Source organism: Candida pseudojiufengensis, assembly GCF_024610245.1.
Source record: "Candida pseudojiufengensis strain CBS 10847 chromosome Unknown scaffold4, whole genome shotgun sequence".
Classification (NCBI taxonomy): Eukaryota; Fungi; Ascomycota; class Pichiomycetes; order Serinales; family Debaryomycetaceae; genus Lodderomyces; species Lodderomyces pseudojiufengensis.
In genome coordinates, this window is record NW_026261529.1 from 292,141 (window position 1) to 319,724 (window position 27,584).

A 27,584-nucleotide genomic window follows, 5' to 3' on the forward strand; every position below is an offset into this window, starting at 1 on the left:
ATTTATATATAAAATTATATCCTTCATCACCAAATAAAAAACAACAATCCAAACAACTGTCATCATCTTTAGATTTTAATGAAGATACATTAAGTATATATCCAAAAAATTTTATAAAAAAATGGTTTATAAGTTTTATAATACGGCATTTTCCAACATTAGATTTAGAATTTCGAAATACAACTATAATATCAATATTAAATTATAAAACTCAAATATCATATATAAAATATAATATCAATTCAAGAAAAAGTATAAGATCTACCAATTTTATAAAATTTAAATCTTCATTAATTTTAAGTAATATAATTCATAAAATGAAAGAAGATATAAAACCTGCTTCATTAACTACTTTTAGATTAGAAATTAAATTACTGATAAATGAAAAAAATGGAAATTTAAAAGATTTTAAAACTAAAATTAATATATCTGAAAGTAATATATCAATTTTTAATACAATTAAATATTATGTATTACGTAAAGAAACTAAAGATGAAAAAGCAGCTTCATCATCACCACCACCACAACCAAATAAAAAATCACATAATAAATTAACAATTGATAAGATTCTAAAATTATCACATAATTTAGTTTCTGATATAAGTATACATATTGAAAATTCTAAAATTTCAGAAATTCCATTTGTATTAATTGAAGATAATATGTCAATTGAAGAATATTTTAAAGAAATTAGACCCAAAACATCATTGGAAATTGTAACAAAATCTGTTTCTTTTAATTTATCAAAATTAAATAAAGATTCAGCTGGTTTTGAAGCAAGTTTTAATCCAAAATTAGATTCTCCTTTCCATTTAACTTTATCAATTCAATTATTTAAAATTTTTTTTATCAAAAGAATTAATTTATTAAATGGTATAGATGGACAAAATTCTGATGAATTATTAAATATGCCAAATAATTCATTTACTTTTAAATCAAATTTATTAAGTCAATTAATTCAATCAAGAGGTTTTGAAAATTGTGTAATGGAAATTTATTTTTCTGCAAGTTCTCCCATATTAGATGTTACTTCAAGACAAATGAGTGCATTATTATATAATGGAGTATTAATTCAAAAATGGTTTAAGTTGAAAAAATTAAGAAAACAAATTAATAATGAACAAATAAGTGATAATGAAGAAGATGAAGATGAATTAAAAGTTAAATCTTTAAAAGCAAGAATTTGGAAATATGTTAATGATCATTATCCAAATTTAGATATGAAAATTGTTATTGAACAACCAAGAATTATTTTACAACATGAAGGAAAAAACACTCAATTATTAAATTGTTCTTATTCTTTATTAAATTTTAATTTATCAACTACTGAAACAAGAGATTATTCAGCAAATTTAGAAATTTTATATCCAATTATAAATTATCATGAAAAATCAAATTTATCAAGTAAAGATTTTAATAATAAAATAATGAAAAAGGATATTGCTAAAATGAATAATTTTAATTTAAAATTAGATATTTTTAAGAATCTTACTATAAATTCATCAATTGAATTTAATAAAATTGTTGTAAGTTTAACAAGTTTAGAAGTTTTTCAAGGTATTCATTGGTTATTATTAGATGTTACAAAATTAGCAGAAAGTGATTTTTCAATTGGAAGAATAAATAATTCATTTAATGAAGAATTGAAAGAATTGAATATATCAAAACAGACCAGTATACCAGTAAAATCCATGGAAGAAAAACTTTTCAAATATTTACCTTCTTGGATTAATCAAATTGAAATTAAATTTGTTGAAATTGATTTATTAATTGGTGCAAGATCTGTACTTATTCCGAAGTCTGATCTTTTTGAATCGAGTCTTAATGATATTGATAGAAATCATGATTTAAGAAAAATAAATTTAAAATTAGAATCAATTAAAACTTTAATTATAAATAATGATAATAATAATGATCAATGTGAGAGTGATTTATCATCAAATTCACTGGAAACTTTAACTTCTTTAGTTGATACAGAATATTGGTCCATAACAACCACACTAAAAAATTTACAATTATTAATGCCAGATGATCATAGTTCAAAACATTCCAAAACAACACCATTTATTGAATTTCCCAAGATAGAAATGAAAATGGATTCAATAACTGATTTATATGGAAAAAATCAATTATTATTTGCTTCAAAAATTGACAAATTAAATTTAAATTATAATAGATTTAAATTATTTACATTAATTGGTTCAATTTATTTAATTAGAGAATTTATAATTGAACCTTTAAAATTAATAAAATCCAAAATAAAAAAAGAATTAAATAAATTTGAACAACCATCAATTTCAAAATCTACAAATATTTTAAAATTTTTAGTATTAAATATTGTATTAGAAGAACTGACTATGATATTATATTTATCATCAGATTTTAAATTGAAATTACAATTATCAAATTTAGAAATTGATTTAGTTAATAAAATTGGAAAGCTATCATTATATTTTATAAGATTATTAGCTATATCACCAACTATAAAAGATAAATGGTGTAGATTAGTTTGTGTTGATTCATTAAATTTAAATTCAACATTAAGTAAAAAACCAAAATTAGATATTCATACAGATTCAATTAGATTAATTCAACCTCATAAATTTATTGTATATAAATTATTTGATAATATTTCAATTTCATTGAAGCTAGCAAAACATTTAGTCAAGTTATTAAAATCTAATGAAACTAAAGAAAATTCAAATATTGTTCATCCTCATCAACAAAATCCAATTCCATTACCTCCTATATCAATAAAATCAAATCATTTAAAATTTGTAATGGAAGATGATCCTTTTGAATCTGAATTAGGTATGATTTATCAATTAGGTTTAGTTGAACAAAGGAAAAGATTAGAATTATATTCATTATTTGAAAATAAAGAACGTCAATTACCAGATGATAAACAGTACTTCAAGAGATTAGATAATTTAAATCAAACAATTTCAAAACTGTGGATTAGAAAAGTTCAAGTATATAAAGAAAAATTAAGAAAAGAAGTTGCAAATCATAAAACTTATCTTTTTGGTAATGAATGTAAATTTGATTCAAATTATAATTTGGATGTTGTTGCTTATCCTTATCATGCTCCTTTATTAATAATAGCAATGGAAGGATTTGATTTAAATATTAATCAACCTGAATTTGGTTTAGATAATGTTGCTGATTTCATATATGAAGTTGGTCAAAAAGTTCCAAAAGATACTAAATATTCAGTATTAATCCCTACACAATTAGATTTAAAAGTTATTGAAATGAGAATGCATTTAAGAGATTATCCATTACCTATATTATATTCACCAAGATGTAAAAATAATAATTCAAGTTTATATTTAAAAGGTCCACTTGTAATAACAGAACAATTAGTTACAAAAGATGAACATATAAGAAAATTGGATATCCCCCTTGTCCCCCAAGCAAATTCAAAATATGATTCATTAATTGTTGAAAAAACTTTATCAAGTATTAAAATGTATACAAAATTAAATTGTAAATTTGATTCAGATTATCCAACAAGAATTATATGGGGTACATCATATAATTTTGGTATACAACAATTTATGTTAAATTTTGATCAATTTTCAAAACCTCCTGTTGATCCTTCTAATAAATTAGGATTTTGGGATAAATTAAAATATATTTTACATGGTTCTTGTACAATAAAAACAAGAAAAAGTTTAGAAGTTGGTTTTAAAGGTTCAAGAGATCCTTATGATTTATTAGGTACTTCAACAGGATTTGTATTATCTTTTCAAAAAAATGTCATATGGGATATAAATAAAAATGATGATTCAAGACAATTTTTTGATATTACTGCTGATTCTGTATCATGGTATATACCAAATTATTTAGGTGGTCCTTTGCTAGCATGGACAAGAAATAGTTTAGATTCCATTTATTTACCTGATTCTCCAAATTTTATAAGTTCTTGTTTTGCTTATTATTTAGAAGATTCCAAAACTAAACCAGATTTTGATTATATGAAAAAAGTATTTGCAAAAGATACTATAAATTTAAGTGGTGGTATAAGTTATCGTGTTGGTTTCCTTTTGCAACGTAAAGTTGATGGTAAAAGAATTGATAAATTTAAACCTCATTATGATATTCAATTAATGAATCCAAAATATTGTGACAAAGATCATGATTCTTATCGGGGTTTCAGAAGTGAATATATTCATATGGCTATTTCATTAACTGCTGATAAAGATAATACTTACAATACTATACATTTAAGTCCAGGAGCTTTTAATCAATTTTTTGCATGGTGGAAATTATTTGCAAGTAATATGATGTTACCAATAAGAAGAGGTCCATTATTTGGAGAAGTTAAAAATTCTGTAAAATTTTCTCAACATTTATTTACAAATAAATTTTCATTTTATTTAAAATCATTATTTTTATCACATATTTATAGAGATGAAATAGTTGATGTTAATGATGATAGAATTGAATGTGTTGGATTAAGAGCTAAAATTAATGAATTTTCAGTTGATTTACATCAAAGAAAAGAACCAACAACATTATATCATGAAGAATTATCAAAATCTACAAAAATCATGAAAATGATTTTTAATGTTGGAGAAGTTACATTATCTGGGATTGATATGAGAGTAATTCATACAAGTTTTATTCAAAATTTATATTCAAATAATAAAAAATCTTATAATGATGATAAAAATTCAAAATATAATATATATTTCGATAATGATAAACGTTGGTTTGATATTCAAGATTATGAAGAAGCATTTTTACCATCAATAAAATATAGTCCAAGAAATGTTAATATTTATCCAGTAATGTATTCTCATAGATTTTCATATGAAAGAGATACTGATCAAGATGCTTCAAAAAATGAAGAAGATGATCAATTTGGTAATGAAGATATTCATAATTGTAGAATTAAAGATAAAGATCCAACACAAGTTCGTATTGATATATTAACAAATAGATTAAATTCATTAAATCAAATTTCCAAAAAAGATTCAAGTCTTTTAAAAAGAATTGAATTTTTAGAAAAAGAAATTGAAGGAGTTAAAAAAAATAAAAGAATTGTTTATCAAAGATCATCAACAATGGCTTCAGTACAAAAGGAAGATGAATTTTTTCATAATAAATTTACTTGGTTAAGTATGCTTTTAAAATGGAATAGAAATTGTAGAAATTTAGTTTTAAAATATATTCATTTTGTTCAATTAAAAGCAAATATGAGAAAATATTTATCCCATGAATCAATAACTTTGCTTGAAAAAATTATTGAAAAAGGTAAAAAGGCAATGGAAGAAGATCAAAGTAGCAATAGTGAACAATCTAATTTCTCAGAATCTAATGGTAGAAGTTTATCTACTCATGATGATTCTGAAACTATTGATTTATCATCAAAACAAAGATTAATTAAATTTGATAAAATTTTAAAAGAAATTTCGGGATCTGAAAATTTATCAGAAGATTATTTAATTGAAATTATATCACCTCAAATTCAATTACAAAGTGATGATGCTCCTGAATCAGTAGTTATTATATCTGCTCCATCAATAAGTGGTAAATTTATATCTATTTTAGATTCCAAGGATTCACCTAATCCAGATACTTTAGAAAAAAGATATGGTTGTATATTAAAAGATGCAAGTGTATTTGTATTAAATAAAAATTCATTAAATCCTTTAGTTGTTATTGAAAATCCTTATGGTGCTAAATCAAATTCAAATTGGCCACCATGGTTAGGTCCAGAAGTAACTCAAAATGGAAAATGGGCAGGAGAAGATCAATTATTAATTCAAAATTTATCAGTAATGACATTATTATATGATACAGAAATTAAATTAAATGATAATAAAAATAATTCATCACAAATTGATGCACCAAAAAGATTAAGAATTGATACTCCCTCCATAATTTTAACTTCTACTTCATCACAATATTTTACATTATATGTTATAATTATAAGTCTTTTATTTTATAGTGAACCATTAAGTAAAGTTATTCAAGAAAAAATTGAAAAAATGAAATTTTCAATAGATTTTGAAAATTTAGAAGGAATGACTGAAAAAGTTAAAATAATGCAATCATATTATAGAACATTAAAATTATTAGCATCAAATTATAGTTTTAGAAAAAATCATTTAACAAATGAAGATTTAAATAATTATTTAACTATAAATTTAGAAAGTGGAGAATATGCAAGTGATATTTATTTATTTTTAAAAACTTTATTAGCTGGTGATTTTTTTGATGATTCTTCAAATAATCCTCAAATTTCTTGGTTAATTAAAGCAGATGAATTTATATTACACATCTTGGAAGAAGATAGAACACCCATATTAGATCTTGCATTAGCTAAAGGAATCTACAAAAGAAAAGAATTTGAAAGTGGTTCAAATTTTAATAGAATTCAAGTTGGTATGTTACAAGGTTTTAATTTAATTGAAAATGCAAGATATCCTGATTTTATAAATCCAATAGATAATACCAAAATAGATAAAAATTTAATTGATTTATCATGGACAATGAATAGATCAGTTGGTGGTATAAAAGTTGTTGAAAATATGCAAGTTAATTCATTACCATTAAATATTAAAATTGATGAAATTACAGGTGAAAAATTAATGAATTTTATTTTTCAAACTGATTCTACATCTGATTTAAAAAATAGTAAAGTTATGACTTTTACAAATAATACAGAAGCTAAAAAGGATGAAATTGAAAATCCAGATGGTAATAATGATGAATTTGGATTTGTTGTTGAAACTGAAGGAGCAAATAAATCTGTAAATTTTGATAAAAATAAAGAAAAATTAGAAAAACAAGAGAAAGATAAAAAAGAAAATGGAAGTAGTAGTAATAATACAAGCGACAAAAATAAAAGAAGTTTAACAAAACTTTCAGGATTAAAATCATCAGAAACAAGTAATTCAAATGATGAAGAAGAAGATGATGAACAAATTAATGAAATGATTGAAAGATCAAAAAAATATTTTTCAATTATATCATTAATTATAAAATCAATAACTTTACAAATAACAATAAAATTAAATAAAGGATATAAAAGAATTTTAAATGTTAATAATTTTAAAATTGAATTACCTCAAATAAATATAAATAATGAAATTATGTCATTTATTGATTTAACTAATATGATAAAAAAATTAATTATAAAAACTTTATTAAGTCATATTGGTAAATTATTAGCAAATAAATTAAAATCAAATATTGATAACACCACAAAAGTCATTGATGATCAAGATCAAATTGAACAAAAAAATAAAAGATCAATTTTAAAACCTTTAAAAAAATATGATAGATTTATTCCTGTAAAGGAATTAACTGTTGTTAAAACTATAACGAAGTAATGAAATAAAAATTTAGAAGTATAAAAAAGTGTATAATTATTTAATATTTAATAAATAATAGTGATAAAATGCAATATTTGAATTACCGTAAGTATTAAAAATACTCCTATTAAACTAAGAATAAAAACTAATGTAGAACGAAGTACTTAGTGGATTCGTTTTTCCGTTTATTTTATAGATCATACTTAGTTGATGATTTAAGAGCCACTACTCCATTTAATTTTGTACATTTGTTGTTGTGTCCTAACGAATGATTAATACAACTGTAACGACTCCAGTAATTGCAATTGTAGCATCAATTGTTTTTATTTACATCCGTCTATGTTAATTTAGATCCAAAAATTGCTATAATACTTTAAAAACTTTACAATTTTAGCATATCTCATTGTAATACTATTAATTAATAGCTGATCAACCAATATCAGTCCCTTATATTCTATCAATTGCAATCTTTTTAAAGTCTTTAACGCAGTAGTTCATAGATCCACATGCAATGTTTTGAATACTTGCTAATCAAAGCTATTTGTAAGTTGGAAGTAACAATTCAACTTATCTAACTCACGGTTTATGTCACATGTGATATGTGAAGTTGAATGTTTTACTTTCTGGCCAATTTGGGACGTGAATTCTTACTGCCAAAAAACAAGAAATGTCTATTCTATATATGTTGTCTTTTAAATTCATCTTTATTCAATTGTTTCTTTTTCCTTTTATTACTTTTATTTTCATCAAATTCATCAATTTCATCACTTCTCATTAATATACTTTGATCATTAATAGCTAAATCAACAACATTAAAACCTGGTATACCATTTATAGGAGTTTTATCAAATTTTATTGCATTGTTTAATAAGTTTGAATCTATTGGGTTTATTGGTTGAGTAATTGATGATAAATTTGGATCTAATAAATTATGTAATTTTTCTAAATTTGAATTTGAAGGAATTGAATGTTTTCCTGGAAGATCTTGAATATGAGCTTTATATGATTTTCGTAGTTTTACATTTTTTGATCCATCTGGTTTGGTTCTTGATAATGAAGCTGTTAAATTTTCTAAATTATATTGTTTTATTAGATTGTTTAATGGTGTTGGATTTGTTGGTTTGTATTCTAGAAAATCATGTTAGTCAAAGACTTTTTGGAGGCTGAAAATTAATTTAACATACTTTTTGATTGGTCTATCAAGTAGAATAAATCTTGTATCGATTCATCAGTCATTTTATGACTGTCTTGGTTGTAAATTTCAAATTTACTTTATTAGAATCTTTTTTTCATATTCGAATTTTATAAATTTGTCTTTGTGTCGTGTTTCATAATTTTGGGACTTAAAAAAAATTAAGACATTCAAGTTAAATGAGAAATAAAAAATTCAACGAAAAAATTCGAATCAGACGTCTTTTATTAACCTCAAATAGGTAGATGTAGCAATATCTTCTAAAGATACGTGTATAGTAGTGAAAGGCAAAACTGAAAGACAAGTTGGATTTGATACAAATATAGATGGAAGTTACTATTAAATTCTTGAATGTTTGAAGCATCAGTGAGATTTAAAATGTTCAAGTGTATGATGCAAAGCCTTTATGAAAATATGTGGTAGAGTACATTCTTAGAATAGTAAAAGTTCTTTAAAGAAAGTGCTGAATCTATAAACTTTCATTTTATCAATGGAAAAATCTTGAACTATATCATCATATACAATGAATCACTTATTTTTAAAAAGAGTTAGTTGTACCACCAATACAGTTTTAATTAATTAAATAAAGACGGGGAAAAAGAACTGGAAAAAATTTTGAGAGATAGATGAATTTCTTAAGAAACTCATGGAAGACGTTAATCGTTTATTAGGATCTGCTTTGATAACTCTAGTCTGGTACCAAATAATTCTGATTATACATTTGATTTTGCGAGAAATCCAAAACTTCATCAAACATTAATTCCTCATAATATATTAGAATTAAAAGCTTCAATGGAAAAACAATATAATAAACAAAAACAGGAGATTCAGTTTTAACAAATAGAAAAGCTAATATTTTCAACATGTTTTAAAACAATTAAACAATCCAACCTTTATTTTGGACCTTATAGAGTTTTCAAAGCTGGTCCTAATAAACGGTCAACGTAAACAACCCTTACTTTAATTTGGTAAGGGCATCTACTAACTTTTATATAATGATTTCCATTTGCAACTAAGATACAACTAGATTAGAAGTCAATAATATTATTGATGTTATTAGAGTAGAGGGTCAGAAGTCAACATGCATTAAGAACATTGAAAGAATTATTTTTGACCTCTAGCCTAGTTGTAAGTTAATTTCGAATGGAAAATTTAAATATTAAAAAGTTGGTCTATCAATGATGCACCTTACTTATAGAGTTTTTTTCAAATAGAAATAAATGAATGATTAACCACCTTTTTTTTGTTTTAATGTCTTTGACTAGAAAATCCCAATAATATACAAACATTAAACACTTACAAAATACCATTATATATGTGCTGTTTAATTAGTTCATTTTGAATTAGTGATGATTCGACTGAATATGGGCTAGGTTTCTTAACCACTCCATATGATTTTAAAACAAGGAAGAAATTAATTGATAATTTCGTGTGTGTTATTTGTAGTTTTATTACGTCAATTTAAGATCGAATGGGATTCATAGGGACTAGAGTGAATCAAGTCAATAATGAAGATAATAAAATTAACAAAGTTATAATCAAATAAAATTATTTTTAATATTTATAAACTTCTATAACATTTTTATTAAAATTACAATAAATAAATAATTAATTCCCTAATACAACCTGAAAAAGAATATAATAACCAATAATAAAACGAAAGTAGATCTTAGCTTAGCAAATGCTGTTATTAGTCTAAAGACATAATTGTTTTCTACCACTATTTGCAACATTACTAACATTATGATCATGAACAATTTTTTTATGAGGAATTTCTTCTCCATTTTCATTACCACCTAAATCATCATTACAATTATCACAAATTTCTATACTTTTAAACCAAGGATCATCAAATAACATATCTAAATCATATCTTTTAACAGTTGAAGGATCACATAATTTCCAAGCAACTCTTGAAGCACCAGAACTTTCAAATTTTGCAGCTAATTTAAATTCAGATCCTGGACCTTTATTAATACCTTTATTATTTTTAAAATTTTGATGATCTGTACAAAATCTTTTATGATTAAATTGATAATCTCTATAACCATGATCTAATGGTGAAGCTTGTTGAAATGGTACACCAGAATAAATCATACAAAATAAAAGCATACCTAAACCCCAACAATCAGCTTTAAACATATTATAAGCAAAATTTTTAATTTCATTATGAGATTTTTCTTTTAATAACATAACTTCTGGAGGTGAATATGGTGGAGAACCAACATAAGAAGTAGATAATTTTATAGGACTATTAAAATCTCCAGGAATTTCATGTTGATAATCACTAACACCAAAATCACATAATTTACAACATCCCCTTGCGTCAATTAATACATTTTCTGGTTTTATATCTCTATGAGCAATATCTTGATCATGAATAAATTTTAAACCTTTTGAAATTTGTTTAAAAAAACAATATTTTTCCATAAGTGGAGATTTTTTCCAACCTGATCTTATAATCATTGAAAATAAATCTCCATTATTACAATATTCCATAACCATTCCCCAACCTCTTGTTAAATTAGCTTGAGATTGTATACGAATAATTCCATAAACATCAACAACATGTTGATTTGATGTTGTCTTTTTATGAATAATATATTCTTTTGCAACTCTCTTGTAGAATTCTTCATCACTTTCTTTACTCAACAAAGTAAATTTTTTTAAAGCATATAATTTTTTTTTATCATTACATGAATTTATAATTCTAACATCTGATGAACCTCCATCTCCTAATTTTTTATTTGATACATCTATATCATAATCATCTAATAAATTGATATGAGTTTCTTGTAAATTTTCAGGTAAATAATCATTTGGATTTGCAACAGGATTTGCTAAAACTCTTTCACCATCATTTACTCCAGATAAATAAAAACTTGTTGATTTTGGTTGTTCTTGACTTGGTGTCTTGATCATTCCATATGGATTATATACAATTTTTTCATGATTTGATGAAGAATGTGCTGGAGTTGATGATATTTGTGATTGATTTGTTGGAATTCTTGTATTTCTTAATTGTTGTTTTGCTGCATTTCTTGAATCTAATTGTGACATATGAGCAAAAGTTTCAGCTTTTGTTAATTTTTTATGTGGTATATTACCATTATTTAAATTTAAATTATTCATATTATTAATTAGATTAGTTGAACTTGGGTTGTTGTTGTGATTTAGTTCTGAATTTGCTCTATTTCTATTAATCTTTAAAGCATTATTTAATGATGATAATGAATTATTTGAATTACTATTTGAATTGATATTTGTAGGAGAATTATTACTATTATTTATTTGACTATGTTGATTAATTGGATTTGTATTTCTTCTTCTTAATGATAATGATGATTGAGTTCTTTTTGGAGGAGTTACAGCTCCATTACCCCCTCGATTACCATCAGAATCTATATGATGATCTTTATGTGAATGATGAAATAATTTAGATAATCCAATATGAGATGATGAAGAATTTATTGATGAATGAGAATCTGTTGGAGTTACATTTCCTGTATCTCTTCTGAATAAATTTTTTATACCATGATGATGATGATGATGAGGTTGTGGTTGTTGTGGTGTTACAGGTGGTGGTACTTTATTAGTATGATCTTTTAGTAAAGTCATCGTGATATTTTATAGAATACTATTGAATTGACTTATGATGGATGAAATAAATGTGAAATACCAAAGGTGTAATGGTTTTGGAATAGTTATTGGGAATATTATGGGGTTGGGTGTGTTGTTGTTTCGCTCGTGAAGGTCCCCGTTTATGGTACGCTGATCTAATCTTTTGTAATGTTGAATTGAAATTTAACTGTTTGATTGATTAAACCTTTAATTAGATTATTAATTAAATCAAATTAAAATAATATAGGGCTTTCTCTCTCTATCTAATACTTTAAACAATAATAGTATTAAACTTAATTGCTGTTATATGTAATTTAAATGATACTTTCAAGTGCAAGTCTATGTAATTATGAGTGAAAATAGTCAATGAGCTTGAACAATTGGTTGAATTAAGATCTAATACAAATGTAAAATGTTAAAACAATATGAAATTAATATTAAATTAATGGACATATGTTATGTTATAAATCAAATTTAAAAAATCTAAAGGTTTAGCGGGTTTATTAAACCAAACTGACTCAATGCCCTGTAAATTTATTATTTACTCCGTTTGAAAAATTTAACAAAAAAGAAAAATGAATGGGAATTAGAAAGTGAGAGAGCTGATTACATCATAATCATGAGTCTATATCATATCATCTTATATCCGGGTTAATTGAACAAACTTAAGAATTAATCCTATATATCAACCAACAATTATGAGAGACATGTTTTAAAATTATTGACTCTCTTTAACTCATCCTGAATTCTATAAGTTATTAGCTGGAACCGTAAATCTTTATTCTTTGTGATGTTCTAATTTGTTAATTGTTATCTTTGCTATTTAATTAATTTGAAGTACTGTACTCAAAATTAGTGGTTATACCTCAAGACTATATGTAAATATTTACTTAGTACTCAACCCCCCTCATGTTGTCCCTTTCTTCTTCATTTTATTGTTTTTAGCTAAGTATTTTTGTTTTTACGAGGCGAATGGAACAATCAATCATTTAGTAAAGGATATTCATTTATGCATAGAATTTTTATTGTTAATGCTGACATTTGGCTTAGATAGATTCTTTTCAATGATCTCAAAATTCCATGTAGAATGGGAGAGTAGAAGATTCTTCGAACAAAAAGAGTATGATTATAATTTTGTTTCATATTACAACTCAAATCTAAATTTAAATCGATCTTCAAATCTAGAGATATAAACTATCGGATATGACAAAGATCCGTTATTAATAGAGTGGGTGAAGATCTTTTTCAAAATTTGATTGATCATACGTTTGAGTATAAGATTTTTTTAATCTCTTGTACATACATACAATTTACTTTATTGTTGAACAAATTGCGGGAACAATTACCTAATGAAATGGAAAAGGCTAGTCAAACAGCTTACAATTTCAACTCAAGAAATGCATGCCCAGAAAGAAATCAACTTACTTACTTGACTTTTTAATTAGTATTAGTACACGTTGGATCTGATTCCACAGTTTATTCAATTTAAGATTAATTTCAAATATTAGGTAATTAGGTGGGTTATATCAATTGAAAAGAAAAATCAATAATATATATTTGATACCCGTGTTCAAACTTTAATTTTTAACTTTAACCATTACCATTAACTTTTTCTTTTCTTTTCTTTTCTTTTCATTACTTTACTTTACCTTACTTTTTTCTTAGATGTCAAATCAAAGTTAAAAGTTTTCTTTTGTCAAACCTTAATTGATATGTTTAATTCCTAGGTGAAAAGATTTATTAACTTAATTGAAAGTTCTGACAATCAATACTTGACTTTTGAATGTACATAAACGATTAAAGTACTGTGAATCTTACACAATTGATTCAAATATTTGGGTATACCCAAATATATCGATGATCCTGTTACCTATACAAAACTTAAAATTTGTGAGCAAAATGTAATAACTAGCCATTTGAAACAATCAAATTTAAAATTTTGATATTGAATTATAAAATGATATAGGTTATTTCATATTAAAATAATTAGAGAGAAGTGATACTGAACATACCATTTACTCCGAATTGTAGAAAATGTGTCCTCATGTTTAAGTATCTCTTAAATCTCATAATAGTACAACATACTTTTTGATCGTGTTCAAAAATCAGGTTTTCATTTCTAACCAAAAGATATTAAAAAAAATCTCCATTACTTATACCCATCTCTTAAACTCAATCAAAAAGCATGCTTTGTTATGATATGTAAAAGATATTAGATTTCCATCATCTATTTCCGAACATATTCGCCATGAATTCTTGAGTTGTTGGAATGAATGTGAATCTAGGAAGAATTATAAATAATCACTCTTTTCCCTTTTTTTTGGTTATGACTCAACTGGTGTGTCTTTTTAAAAATACTTGTATCAAGCCATGATAGGTTAAATGGTATATATTCTTGATTTGTAGATATTCAACAACAATTAAATAGCTTTGACTTTTGTTCAAATTTTGAATTCATTTTTTTGACGTATATCCGCTGTGTCGTAATATTTAAAGTCATTTGTCTCTTTTTGACATCGTTTCATAATAATTTTCTTTTGTATTACTTTTGTTTCAAATTAAATTACTGACTGAAAAAATTTTCAAATTTAAAACAAAATACGAAAAATTAAATATATAAAAACTTTAATAGACAAACAAACTAACAAACAACAACTATACAATCAAAAAAACATGTCTAAAAAGGGTAATAAGAAGGCCGTCAAAATGGACTTAGGTTCATTTTTGACTGATGAATCTTTTGGAGGATCATCATGGGCAGATGAAGAAGTTGATATGAGTTCTATTGGTGTATCATTAGATAAACCATCATCATCAAATACATCATATGGTACTTCAAATACTTCAATTGATGCAAATGATAGTGGATTCGGAGGAGTAGGAGGAGGATATGAAAGAAGAGAACGTAAAGAATTTCCAATACCTGATTTTCCACCATTTAAAATTAGAGTATCAAATTTACCTTGGGAATTTTTAGAATCAGAATTAATTCGATTTTTTGAAGATAGAATGCAAAATAAAGATATAATTGAAGATATAAAATTACCATTAGATAGAGAAACTAATAGATTAAAAGGTTTTGGTTATATTACTTTTAAATCAAAAGAATTATTAGAAGAAAGTTTAAATTTAACATTATCTGATTTTCAAGGTAGAAAAATATTTGTTAATGTTGCTCCACCACCAAGAGAAGATGAAGGAGCTGGAGGATTTGGAAGATCAAATAGAGTAGAATTGGATTGGGGTGCTGCTAGATCTTCAAGTGCACAATTACCACCAAGAGAAGATAATAGAAGTTTTGAAAGAGGAGATAGAGGAGATAGACCTCCAAGACAAAGAAGAGAAGAACCAAATTTAGATTGGGGAGCAGCAAGATCAACTACATCACAATTACCACCAAGAGAAGATAGAGGAGATAAAAGTTTTGAAAGAGGAGATAGAAGCTTTGAAAGAAGTGAAAGAGGTGAAAGAGGAGATAGACCACCAAGACAAAGAAGAGAAGAACCTGATTTAGATTGGGGTGCAGCAAGATCAACCACAACACAATTACCACCAAGAGAAGATAGACCAAGAGAAGATAGACCATCAAGAAGAAGAAGAGAAGAATTTTCAAATATATCATCACCAACAAAAGAACCGGAATTTGATTGGAATAGAGGTCAATCATTACCACAAAAACAAAGATCAATATCTTCTTCATCATCATCATCAATAACAAACAATACACAATCATCTACATCAACATCATCATCATATAAGCCAAAAGAAGATAATTTAGATTGGTCATCTGTAAGATCAACTACAAGTACATTACCATCAAGAGAAAGATCAAATAGAAGAAGAGACGAAAACGCAAATAATACTAATAAATATCAATCACAATCATCATCATCTCCATCAACTAGAGAAAAAGAATTTGATTGGAATAGAGGACAATCATTACCTCAAAGATCAAGGAATTCTTCATCTAGACAACAACAACAACAACAAAGACCAAATAGTAAAAAAGCAGAAAAGGAAGAAGAAGATTCAAAATCAAAAGGACCACAAGTATCTCAGTTTAGTGTATTATCTATAGACGATGATGATGAAGATGAGGAGGAAGAAAACAATGAAGAAAATGTGGAGGATGAACAAAAGCAAAAGGAATAAATGTATATTTTTAAATAGGTTTTTATAGAGTTTAGTTCTTAAGTTTATAATTACAATAATAATAACAGAATTAAATATTCAATTGTATTTCGAAGAAATAAAAGGCACACTTGTTGCTATAATAAAGCTTGGGCATATGTGAAGTTTGCTTGATCGGTTTTGTTGACCCAAAAAGCGTATTGTCTTTGCTTGAAGTAGTAGTACCCACTAACTATCCAATCTTTTCAAGAGAGATAATTTAGCGAAGTACCTAATAACGATAATGGTTAAAATACCATCGTCTAGAAACTAAAATGACAAGTGAGAGAGAAGAGTTCTAAACAGGACATGATGAAAATGAGTTATTTCATATCGTTTTAGCAGAACATGGTTGAACTCTAGAGTCGTGAATCACCAAGATTTCCCAATGACATCCAGAATCAAGACTTTCAAATAGTTCATCCCCATTGATACAAAACTTAAAACTAATTTTGAGTTTCCAAAAAAAAAAACACAATGTATATTAATAATTATAATTTAATAATCATATTTAACCTTGAATATTAATTCTTGCTTTACCATTAGTAACTTTAACACCAATTTTTTTAGCTTTACCAACAATTTCAATTCTATTTTTAGCACTAACATTATGAGCAATTTGAGCAGCATATTCATTTTGATGCATAATTAAAACATCTAAATCTTTTATATTTTTAACAACAAAAGTTTTTAATCCAGAAGGTGATTGAAATTTATATTTTTTATTTGTACCATATCCAATATTTGGTTGTGGAATAGTTCCTCTAAATCTTCTTCTAACACATGAATCAATACCTTTTTGTTTTCTCCAATTTTCTGATACTCTATGGTATCTATCTGAATGATGTCTTTTAAATTTTTTGGTGTATTTTCTTTGGATACCGGCCACTGATAAGTTAGTTAGTATTCATATTCAAATGTTCATAAAGATCCCCTTGAATTAATGCTGCCTCTCAGAGACAAAACATCTAAATCTCATATTGTCTAGGACTGTAGGATCTGATTTAATTACATACTTTTGATGTGTATATGCTAAGTTAGTTGAAGAAGGTATGATAGAAAATTTTTTACAATACAATTTCTTAGTTTTAGAAAAGTGAAAAAAAAAGAGACAGTAAAAAAAAAAAATTTTCAATATGAGTTTATTCACACGACCAATTTTTGATTGATTTTGATCTATATGCAGTAATGCCTTTTTTTTAATTAATGTCTTATTTGGTATGTTTCACGACATTAATTCTCTAGTTGTTTATTTCATAATTAGATTTACATTGAGAGATTAATCCATGAATGAATGCTTTGATGTTTGTAAGTGAAATTCTAAATTTATGAACTAATACATTGGATGATTACTACCTTACTTTTCTCCTCATTAAAGTTTAATCTTAAAAGTGGAGATTTATTTCATGTTCATCTCATGTGCGTTTAACATTTAGCTGCAAATTAAAGCGAGAAAGAGTGTGAACTTAGAGTAATACATGAAAAGAATCGAGTATTAACGAAGATTAGTGATAGATTTGATCTTCATTTTTCTTTCTGTTATTACTTTAGCTTGGCACATTGTGAATTAAAGTTAAAGAGAAAAAAGAATTGTTGAAGACGTTATTTAAAGTAATCTCCACTGTTGAAACTTTAAAGTTCACTAGTGAATCGTTATGTATTATTAGTTAGTTATCATTAATTAATTATTAGTAATAATAGATTAGCCAGTAATCTATATTCATTATTGTGTTTCCCTTATACCCTATTTTCGACCGTTTCCCGAGTTACTTCCAAACGCTGCTGTTCTGATGCATTTGATTCTGACGACTGCTGTTGTTGTTCATCTTGTTGTTCTTGTTCTGATGATTGACCCGTGGAACTATCTTGATGTTGTTGATTTTCAGAATTTTCTCTACGATATTTTTTAACAATTTCCATTACTGCCCAATTATATAAATCATTTTTAGTAATACCAAAAAATTTCCACATTAATCTTTTTAAAAAATGACCATATTTCTTTTTTGAAATTTCTTTACCTCTTTCATCAAGATTTAAATGAGAATAATTTTCATCATTTAAAATAATTCTAACTCTTTCATCAATTGGAATTAAATCTTGTAAAAGAGCTTGAATAGCTGGATCATTTCTTATTTCTTCAAAATCTAAACTTCTATCACTTTCAACTTGAGTCAAATCATTAATTAAATCATTACCATCATTAACATTATTATTACTATTGTTATTTTCATCATTATCATTACAATGATAATCTCTTTTAAATCTATAATCTCGTTTACACATAGGACAACAAGCTCTTCTTTTTGTTAACCAAGGATCTAAACAAATTGCATGAAATACATGACCACAAATTAATCCACGAACAATTTCATCATTTTCAATTATTTCTAAACATATAGCACAAGAACCTGAATCAAAATGTAAACTATGATCATCATTTTTTGTTTTACAATCTGTTATATCTTGTTCAATATAAGTTATATTATTATTTTTAATATTTTTTAATTCAATTTCTTGTTCATTTTCTTCTCTTGCAGTATATAAAGAATTAATAGATTCATTGTTTTGTTCTTGTTCTTGTGGCTGCTGCAAAGGTTCTTCTTCCAATATACCATCTCGATGTTCAACATCTCTTTCTTTACCACCTTCTAACCAATCCAAATAAGTCTTTTTAGGAAATAATTTTTCAACTTCAATTTCTGATAATTTTTTCATTTTCCTTCTTCTTCTTCTTCTTCTATTTCTACCATTATTTCTATCATTTCTCATACTTAAAGTTTGTTCAACTAATTCATATCTATAATCATTTCGATTTAGTTGTTCTTGAATTTCATTAGTTGTAAAAATATGAGCAAATGCATGTTCATTTAATCCTCCACTTCCTCCTCCTGATCCTGACCCAGGTCCAGATCCACCAGGTATTCTTGAAATACCTCTTCTTCCTATAGGTATAACTGCTATGCCATATTTAGATCTTACAAAATATCTTATAGTGAAATAAATAAATAAAAATCCAATAAATACTCCAACTGCTAATGCAACAAAAAATAATATTGATGATGGTGTATTACCAATAAATGAATATGAATTATCATTTGATGAAGTATGAGTTGATGAAGGTGATGTTATTGTTGTACTTGGACTTGGCCATGAATCAGATCTTGGTACTGCAGTTGCTTCTGTAGGTTCATTGTCTGTAGTCTGATATTGATCAGGTGTGAAAGTTGTAGACATTGCTACAGATGATTATTAAATGATGACGATGATGAAAAACGAATCACTTATGATCTCTGTAGTTGATAAATAATCTGATGACCTACTTTATTTTCTCTAACTTTCTATTCCTTCTTGGTTGTCGATCAACTATTCATGTAAAAATAATTTTTAATTAAAGTTCGAGTTAAATTGTAATTATAAATTAATTATTATTAAGTACGATTACTTACTTTAGACTGGGAAAGAAAAAAAGAAGACAAAAATCCAGAATCTCTTAAGATCAAAGAGATCAACAAGTACGACCCCCATGTAAATCTAGATGAATAAACGACCCATAGCCTTTAATTAAAGTATGAATTCCATTTACGAAACGACGAGTATTTCGTATTCTTACTTAGCTGAATTGGTGGAAATGTAACAGTTAATACTTCCTTCAGCCTTGTCAAAAAAATTGAGTGGGACAATTGATAAAACCGAAGACTAATCAAGAAAAGTAAACTCTTGTGGAGTGGAGGTAAACCAAAGGTAATCAAGTCTATTCTTCTGTTTTAGTTGTTGGTTGGGAAAACTCATATGTATTTATACCCCACGATTCAAAAGTTCTCTGTTAAAGAGGTGGAAGTTGTGAAAAATTAGAAGGAACGATAAGTAGATTAGATCAATTGTTAGATCAATTGTTAGATCAAGCGTTAATTAAATCTTGAATTCGAGGCTGACAAAAGGTTTATGAAGTATTTGTGATAAAGTGATCAAACACCGAATCATAACTCCGGCGTTGTAATATACATTAAATCATAACATCACCAGATTTACAAATAATGGTTAAAATTTACATCATTTTTAAAACTAAACCACCGTTAATGTAATAGTTTTTCACCAATGTTCTATTTTGCTTTGGAAGGTAAGCTTCGATCCCATAGGAATTGTAGAGAAGTGAAAACCTAACGAGATTAACCATGTATCACTTAAGTAATTGAGCACCAAAATTAGTTGAAAAGTAACTTAACTATTTAAATATAGCTATTCTGCTTGTATTTATGCTATCTGATGAACTTTTATTAAGTTTGGTGATTGATTTGAATATAAATATGTACAATAATTTGCAGCTAACTTTAGTTTTTTTCATTGCAAAAAATGAGGCGAATTGTTGCCAATTCATCAAGCCAAGCTGTAGTTTACGACATAAAACTAAATCACTCTCCTATTGATCAATATACAACTATCTCAATAGACACATGCTCTCTATAGAACTTAGTCTATCTAATAGTTTGATGAACTTAACAACGTATCACTAAAATCTATTAGGATCTGATCTGATCTAACATCCATACAACAATACATTAACTCCATATTCAATTAGAAAAACGACACAAAAAAATCGTCAACGACATCTCTACTACTACACTAAAGAAAAGAAAAAATTTTTCAAAAGAGATAGAATTCTTCACCACTTTTTAAAAATCTTAATAAAACTAATTTTAAATTTTTTTTTTTTTCTTCCATTTCTACATTAAACTTTTAAATTAGATATTGATTAAACAATATGGCTGAAGAAGATGTATGTTTTTGTCACTGATGGGTCATTATTAAGCAAGTGGGGGTGATACGATGATGTTTAAAGAGAAAGATATCATGGGGTAAATTCAATATTAAATCATGTCAATTGAAAACCAATTCCGTTGCTGAATTATAATAACTTCACGAACTTTACAACTTATGATTAATAATGAATCACGTCCACTCTCAAGGAGTTACACGTTACAGCTTGAATGCCAGAGATATATTCAAGAAACTATTTTCATGGTGCATCAACGATTCATCGAATTAAGCATCACGAGATCAAAACCCCAAGATTTGCAATGAAACATTTAATAAATCAAATTACTAACTCCTTATTAGCATACTTTCGAAACAGCTGATGCTGGTGCTGCCTTAACTTTTCCAATGCAATGTTCCGCATTAAGAAAAAATGGACATGTTGTTATTAAAGGTAGACCATGTAAAATTGTTGATATGTCAACTTCTAAAACTGGTAAACATGGTCATGCTAAAGTTCATTTAGTTGCTATTGATATTTTCACTGGTAAAAAATTAGAAGATTTATCACCATCAACTCATAATATGGAAGTTCCAAATGTTAGAAGACAAGAATATCAATTATTAGATATTGATGATGGATTTTTATCATTAATGACTCCAGATGGTGATACTAAAGATGATGTTAAAGTTCCAGATGGTGAATTAGGTGATAAAATTCAATCTGAATTTGATGAAGGTAAAGATTTAATTATTTCAATTATTAGTGCTATGGGTGAAGAAGCTGCTATTTCATTCAAAGATGCTCCAAAAGCTTAAGATCTAATTAAAATGTCTATTGAAAATAATATAATATGGATGTATATTAGTTTTAGGTTTTTACATATTTAAATTATAATATAATAACTAGTCTTTTTTTGTTTTGTTACAAAAGATTATATTAGAATAAGATTTGTAGAAAATGGAATTTAATTGATAAATTTCATTAATTAAGTAATAATAATACAGTATACAATAAGTATATATTGATAACTTTTTCAAGTTAACAAATCATTTACAAAGTTAATAACCCGTTTAAGCAAATCGACTACTCAACTTTTGATTTCTCTTCCTCTTTAGCTGGTTCTTCTTCTTCATTTTTCTCATTTTCTTTGGTTGCTTCATTGTCATCTCCAACCTCTCTTTCTTTCGAGTTTTCCACTTTTGGTTCATCATTAGAATCTTTTTTTAATTTTTCATCAGATTTTTCATCAGATTCTTCTTTGTTACCATCTTCATCATCAATATCATGTAAAGATTGTTCAACTCCACTAAATTCACTTTCATCATTAGCACCATTAGCCCCATTATTATTTTTTATAGATAAAAGTTTTGAATTTTTTTCCGTCTTCCCATTATTATTATTTTCTTGACCATTTGAATCATTTGAATCTCCCTTTTCCGATAATAAATCTCGTATAATTGGATCCCAAGACTGTAATATTTCTCTTGATCTTTCATGTAATTTAAAACTCTCAGGTAATTCTAATGTTGGATCTTTTATAATTGCTTTTAAAACTTTATGAATTTTTGTTGATTTTAATAATTCTTTTGTTACGGGAAAATTAGTTAATCTATGTAATATTAATCTTGCCATTGATAATTCATCTGCTGTGGGTGAAGATTCCTTTTTTGTTGAAGAATCTGTGGGGGAAGTTCTTTGAATTAATGAACGTTGTAGCTTAATTCTACAAAAATATAATTGTTGATATTTATCTTCTTCTTTTGTAGCTGGTTGAGCTGTTTCTTCATCAACTGATTTTGATTCTATTTCTTCTAATTTAGGTTTCTTACTGATTTTTTCTATATTCGTCGGTGATTTTCGTTTAGATTGTGTGGGTGTTGCTTTAGTAGATGTAGTAGTTTTTGAAGGTGATTGCCTTCTTGATCTAGTTGCTCTCGAAGTAAGTTTTGTATCTTCTTCTTTATCATCGTTTTCATCATTTTCTCCATCTTGTTCATTTCCATCTTCTTCTCCTTTTTCTTCCTCCTCATTATTTTCTTCTTCAACAGGTGCTTCACCAGCGGGTGGTTCATTCACTGCATCCAATTCATTATCATCATCACCAGATTGAAATATTTTAATAAATTCATCAAAATTTAAATTTTCTGCAGCAACATTAGCTTCAGAAATATCAGCATTACTAGTTTTAGGTCTTAATCTTTTTTTTAAAAATTTTAAATCTTTAAAATCTTCAAGATTATTTGAATTATTATTCACTTTATTATTTTTATTTGACTTTTTGGAACTTGTATTTGTAGTTGTTGGTGGTGGACCATCTTTAAATTTTTTTAAACCTTTTTCTGTTGCCCAATAAAAATCACCATCAGGTATAAATATAACACAATATGGTGTATTTTTCTTTTTTGATTTTTTAACTTGTTTTGGAATATATTCTTCTGGTGTTATAAATCCTGGCCACCATGGATAACTTGCCATTTTTGAATAAACTTTTTCTTTGTCTTTATATGGCCCTGATGAAGTTGATGATTTTGGAGCCATTTTTGAAACGTGACGTGTATTGATCAGTTGTTTCGAGTTGTTAAATCGATTGTTCAGTATTAAAATTGATAGTGATACGTTTGTAAGATAGATTAATGTCGTGAATTTAATTGAATGAATTGTATATTAATGTTGTTGAATTTGTTGTTGTTTTTAATTTCATTAATTTTTTCGACTTTAATTTTTTTTTTATGGAATTTTGAAATTTGATTTTTTATTAGGAGTAAGGTTAAGTACTTGTAATAACTAGAAAATAAACAATGAAAATTATATTACAACATGAATTTTTACTAGAGTTGTGGAATAAAATACAAAGAATGAACAATCATGACATTGGATTATCAGCCAAGATATAAATATGGTGATACCGATTTAGAAGTTAGATTATATGAGAAATCTTAGATTTTTAATTTCAATAATTTAAAAGTCTCGCAATAGGTATTAATGTATTATCTATAGGGTTTTTTGTACTCAATCCAACTCCAATTGGAAGTTCGACACGGCTGCAGGGGACTGAATACTTAGCACCTCTAATCCATTGAATTGATTGACTACAACTACCACATTCAAGCAAATGGATTGTAGTTACTCCTATCTTAACTAAACATATTGATTAATACAAATGTCACACAAAAACAATGTTTGTATATTTGCTACTGATTATGTTTTGCAACTATATTTAATATCGTATGTTCTTTAGTGTACATTTGAAAGTGATTAAAGTTGTAGGTTTATACTATGATATCTTGAAAATACCTGGCTGGCACATCTCAAATGATTTGTTCGTATTGAGATTTTTTTTTGGTGGACGCCCAATATATATAAGATCAGACAAATTAATGCGGATATGTTTAGTCGAGTTCTTTATTTCCACCCCAATTACAAATGAGTTTGAGGGTATTTTTTAAACTTAGCTTCAATTCAATAGCCCTGTCAATTAATTGCTGAGCTTATGACCCTAAACTTAATGTATTTACTCTACTTTTACAATTTCTTATATCAATATAGACGAAGTTTAATCTATAAAGAGAAAATAAAATCAAATTTTTTAATTTTTTTTTTCTAACGAATTTTTTGTTTCACTTTTTTTGGCAACAAGTTTATCATTTGGATTGTTAAAATCATATTACCATTATATCACGAACTCAGGGATCAAATATCTTCATTTAACCATCCAACCTTTACATTGCATTTACAAACTGATTATACATCCATTCAACGCTAGCCATCAAGATTTATTCCAATATATTCCCTCAATTTTTCTCGTTGCAGCCAAATTATAAAATTAAAAAATGGATCATTCAAATATATCAACATTCAAAAGACCTAATGAAATACCAACAAGAGAACAACTAGCGGAAATATTCAATCCACCTACAAAGAAAAGGAGACTATCAATAACATCAACTATACCAAAAAAACCAACAACAATCAATGAAAAAACTTCAACATTATTAAATTCAGTTCCTCCAAATATAATACCAATAATTCATCCTCCATCAATAACTTCTGATTTTTTCACAGATATAACAACAGATTTAAGTGACAAAAATATACAAAATCAAATACAAGGAATAATTGAAAAATTTCCTCCACCAATTCCTCCAATCCAACCAATTCAATCAGATAATGAAGAATTAAGTGATGATGAAAAAGGTGGTATAATGATTCCTTTTATTTATCCACCTCCTCCAATTATTGATTTAGATAAATTACCATTTTCAATAGCTTCATTTCGAAAAAAGCTTGGATATAAACGAAGCGAATCGGGAAGATTAATTAATGATGAGGATTTTGATGAAGACGAAGATGAAGAAGATGAAGACGACGATGATTATGAAGCTTTTGATGATGATGATGATGAATTTGAAAAGGAAAGAGAAGAAGATACTGATTATAATTCAGAAACACCAGTCAGCGATGAACCACCAAACAATTTATCCCTTTTACCAAAAAAACCAAAAAGTACAAAACAATCTAGAAAATTATATGTTCAAGCACCACCATTACCTTTCCCACCAAAACATTATATGCAATATCCATTAATAGCAGATAAATCAGCATTAGTTCCAGAAGAAGTATTTGCATCATTTATAGAAGCAAATGAAGAAATTCCAAGAGTTGATATGGTTATAGCAAGTGCAGCAGGTTCATTATTTGATTTAAGAAAAGAAGCTATAGAAGAAGGATTAACAATAGATATATTTGAAGCAATGAGTAAAAAATGGGAAGCAAACAATAGAAGAAATGAAGAAATTTTATTAAGTGGTGATGAAACTGATGATTCAACAAAGCAACAAAAATTAGATGATAGAATGAAATATTATCAAAATATTGATACTAAAATTTATGAAGATCCTTATAAATCACAATGGCCTTTGGAAAAACAAGATCAAATATATAGAGATCCAAAATTTGAAAAAATTAATAGAACAATAAGTAATGTTAAATCAACTTCTTCATCAGGTAAAATTCCAACTCAAAATTTATATAAAAATATTTATTCATATCCACGTCATGTTGATTATTCATTTAAAAGAATAGATAGAACAAAAGTACTATCACAAACAAAAGATGTTGCAAATGCAACAGGATCATTTAAAGAAAGAAGAAGAAAAAATTTAAGATCACAATTAGAAAATCTTGAAGAATATGAAGAAGAAAATAAATCAGAAATATACAAATTTCAAAAATATCAATTATTAGAAAGATTAAAAAATTTAAAAAGCAGTAAGATAAAATTTATAAATTCAAAAATTAATGATTCAGAGCTACTGGAATTAAATAAAAATTTTGAAATTAAAAGAGATTATGAATTAGTAAAATTAAAAATTTTTGAAAAATATGAATTATTAAAAAATTCTTTATTATTTTATGAAGATTCAAATAATATTTATAAACAATTAAATTCTTTATTTTTAAATAAATTGGAGAAATTGAAGAATTTTTTTGAATATCAACGGGATTTGTTTAAAGAATTATTAGAAGAAAAAGGAAATGATGGTGAAGAAGGAGATGAAGAAGAATCAAGTATATTTGATATTACTAGTAAAGAATCATCAAGATTATTTAATGGTATAGCAAATGATAATGAACTATTGGATCTAGACCTAAATAATCAATCTGAGTTGAATAACAACAATAAATTAATAACTGAATTATTAAATATATCATCAGATTCAAAAAATCCAATAGTTCATGATTTTATGCCATTAATAAGTAAAGAAGAATTTGATATAATAACAAATGATTTACCAAAAAATTTAAAACCTGGATCAACTTTACTGGGTTCATCAAATTTAAAAAATTCAAGAAAACATGCAATATTTGCAAATTCAATATATGATAAAATGATGACTTCTGGTTCAGATACAAATGTAAGTGATAAAAATTCCAAAACAGTAAATATTAATGAAAAACCAACTCCAAAAAGAAGAGGTAGAAGAGCTGCAAATCCACCACAAACTTCGACTCAACAAAATAATGGTGGAACAGCAAGTGGATCAGATAGAAATGGATCATCTAATATCACTGCAGCTAATACAATTAATTTTAATGATAGATTCAACAAGGATAATAGTCTAGAAACAAAATATTCAGAAGCTGCATTATTAGCTAAAATAAATAAACAATTTATTGGACCACAAATGGCAAGTACAAATGAAATGATGAATGATTTAGAATTAATGGGTATAAAAACTAAATGGCCAATAAAGTAGAGACAAGCAGCACTTGCAAGAGTGTTCAGCCTTACTTAAGATAAGATAAATTACTTAAAAGGAACTAGTTAAATTTTTATTCTTTAATATTAAATAATAATACAAAATTTCAACAAACTAAAAAAAAGAAAAAGGTGTTAAAACAATTAAGATAAAAAACAGTTTGGATTCGTTGTAAGATTTTTTCTGATCAGACAATTGATGTATGTAATTGTCTTGATTTGTAATTTGTAGTGTGTAGGTGGTGGTACTGATAATAC

General features: G+C 26.2%; 9 protein-coding genes across 9 annotated transcripts; 4 read left to right on the plus strand and 5 right to left on the minus strand. All coding sequences in view use genetic code 12, as the record gives it.

Annotated features, from left to right (window-relative positions):
• Positions 1 to 317: 317 nt before the first annotated feature.
• FMP27 (Fmp27p) lies at positions 318 to 7,346 on the plus strand (the record flags this gene model as incomplete). Its single annotated transcript, XM_051757558.1, has 1 exon — positions 318 to 7,346. One exon carries the CDS (start codon positions 318 to 320, stop codon positions 7,344 to 7,346), a length of 7,029 nt encoding a protein of 2,342 aa, XP_051614272.1.
• A 658-nt stretch (positions 7,347 to 8,004) lies between these two features.
• MED19 (Med19p) lies at positions 8,005 to 8,564 on the minus strand (the record flags this gene model as incomplete). The annotated part of the gene is made up of 2 exons (XM_051757559.1): positions 8,005 to 8,456; positions 8,513 to 8,564. The coding sequence occupies 2 exons, from the start codon at positions 8,562 to 8,564 to the stop codon at positions 8,005 to 8,007; spliced, it is 504 nt and encodes a 167-aa protein (XP_051614273.1).
• Positions 8,565 to 10,215: 1,651 nt separating this feature from the next.
• On the minus strand, positions 10,216 to 12,138 carry PTK2 (protein kinase; the record flags this gene model as incomplete). Its single annotated transcript, XM_051757560.1, has 1 exon — positions 10,216 to 12,138. The coding sequence occupies one exon, from the start codon at positions 12,136 to 12,138 to the stop codon at positions 10,216 to 10,218; it is 1,923 nt and encodes a 640-aa protein (XP_051614274.1).
• A 2,676-nt stretch (positions 12,139 to 14,814) lies between these two features.
• On the plus strand, positions 14,815 to 16,293 carry TIF3 (Tif3p; the record flags this gene model as incomplete). Its single annotated transcript, XM_051757561.1, has 1 exon — positions 14,815 to 16,293. One exon carries the CDS (start codon positions 14,815 to 14,817, stop codon positions 16,291 to 16,293), a length of 1,479 nt encoding a protein of 492 aa, XP_051614275.1.
• A 529-nt stretch (positions 16,294 to 16,822) lies between these two features.
• Positions 16,823 to 17,290, minus strand: RPL32 (60S ribosomal protein eL32; the record flags this gene model as incomplete). The annotated part of the gene is made up of 2 exons (XM_051757562.1): positions 16,823 to 17,199; positions 17,278 to 17,290. 2 exons carry the CDS (start codon positions 17,288 to 17,290, stop codon positions 16,823 to 16,825), a joined length of 390 nt encoding a protein of 129 aa, XP_051614276.1.
• Positions 17,291 to 18,048: 758 nt separating this feature from the next.
• On the minus strand, positions 18,049 to 19,545 carry KGF55_002836 (uncharacterized protein; the record flags this gene model as incomplete). Its single annotated transcript, XM_051757563.1, has 1 exon — positions 18,049 to 19,545. The coding sequence occupies one exon, from the start codon at positions 19,543 to 19,545 to the stop codon at positions 18,049 to 18,051; it is 1,497 nt and encodes a 498-aa protein (XP_051614277.1).
• A 1,525-nt stretch (positions 19,546 to 21,070) lies between these two features.
• ANB1 (translation elongation factor eIF-5A) lies at positions 21,071 to 21,882 on the plus strand (the record flags this gene model as incomplete). Its single annotated transcript, XM_051757565.1, has 2 exons — positions 21,071 to 21,085; positions 21,427 to 21,882. 2 exons carry the CDS (start codon positions 21,071 to 21,073, stop codon positions 21,880 to 21,882), a joined length of 471 nt encoding a protein of 156 aa, XP_051614278.1.
• A 268-nt stretch (positions 21,883 to 22,150) lies between these two features.
• Positions 22,151 to 23,605, minus strand: KGF55_002838 (uncharacterized protein; the record flags this gene model as incomplete). Its single annotated transcript, XM_051757566.1, has 1 exon — positions 22,151 to 23,605. The coding sequence occupies one exon, from the start codon at positions 23,603 to 23,605 to the stop codon at positions 22,151 to 22,153; it is 1,455 nt and encodes a 484-aa protein (XP_051614279.1).
• A 1,292-nt stretch (positions 23,606 to 24,897) lies between these two features.
• On the plus strand, positions 24,898 to 27,324 carry FGR47 (Fgr47p; the record flags this gene model as incomplete). The annotated part of the gene is made up of 1 exon (XM_051757567.1): positions 24,898 to 27,324. The coding sequence occupies one exon, from the start codon at positions 24,898 to 24,900 to the stop codon at positions 27,322 to 27,324; it is 2,427 nt and encodes an 808-aa protein (XP_051614280.1).
• Between the last annotated feature and the right edge of the window lie 260 nt (positions 27,325 to 27,584).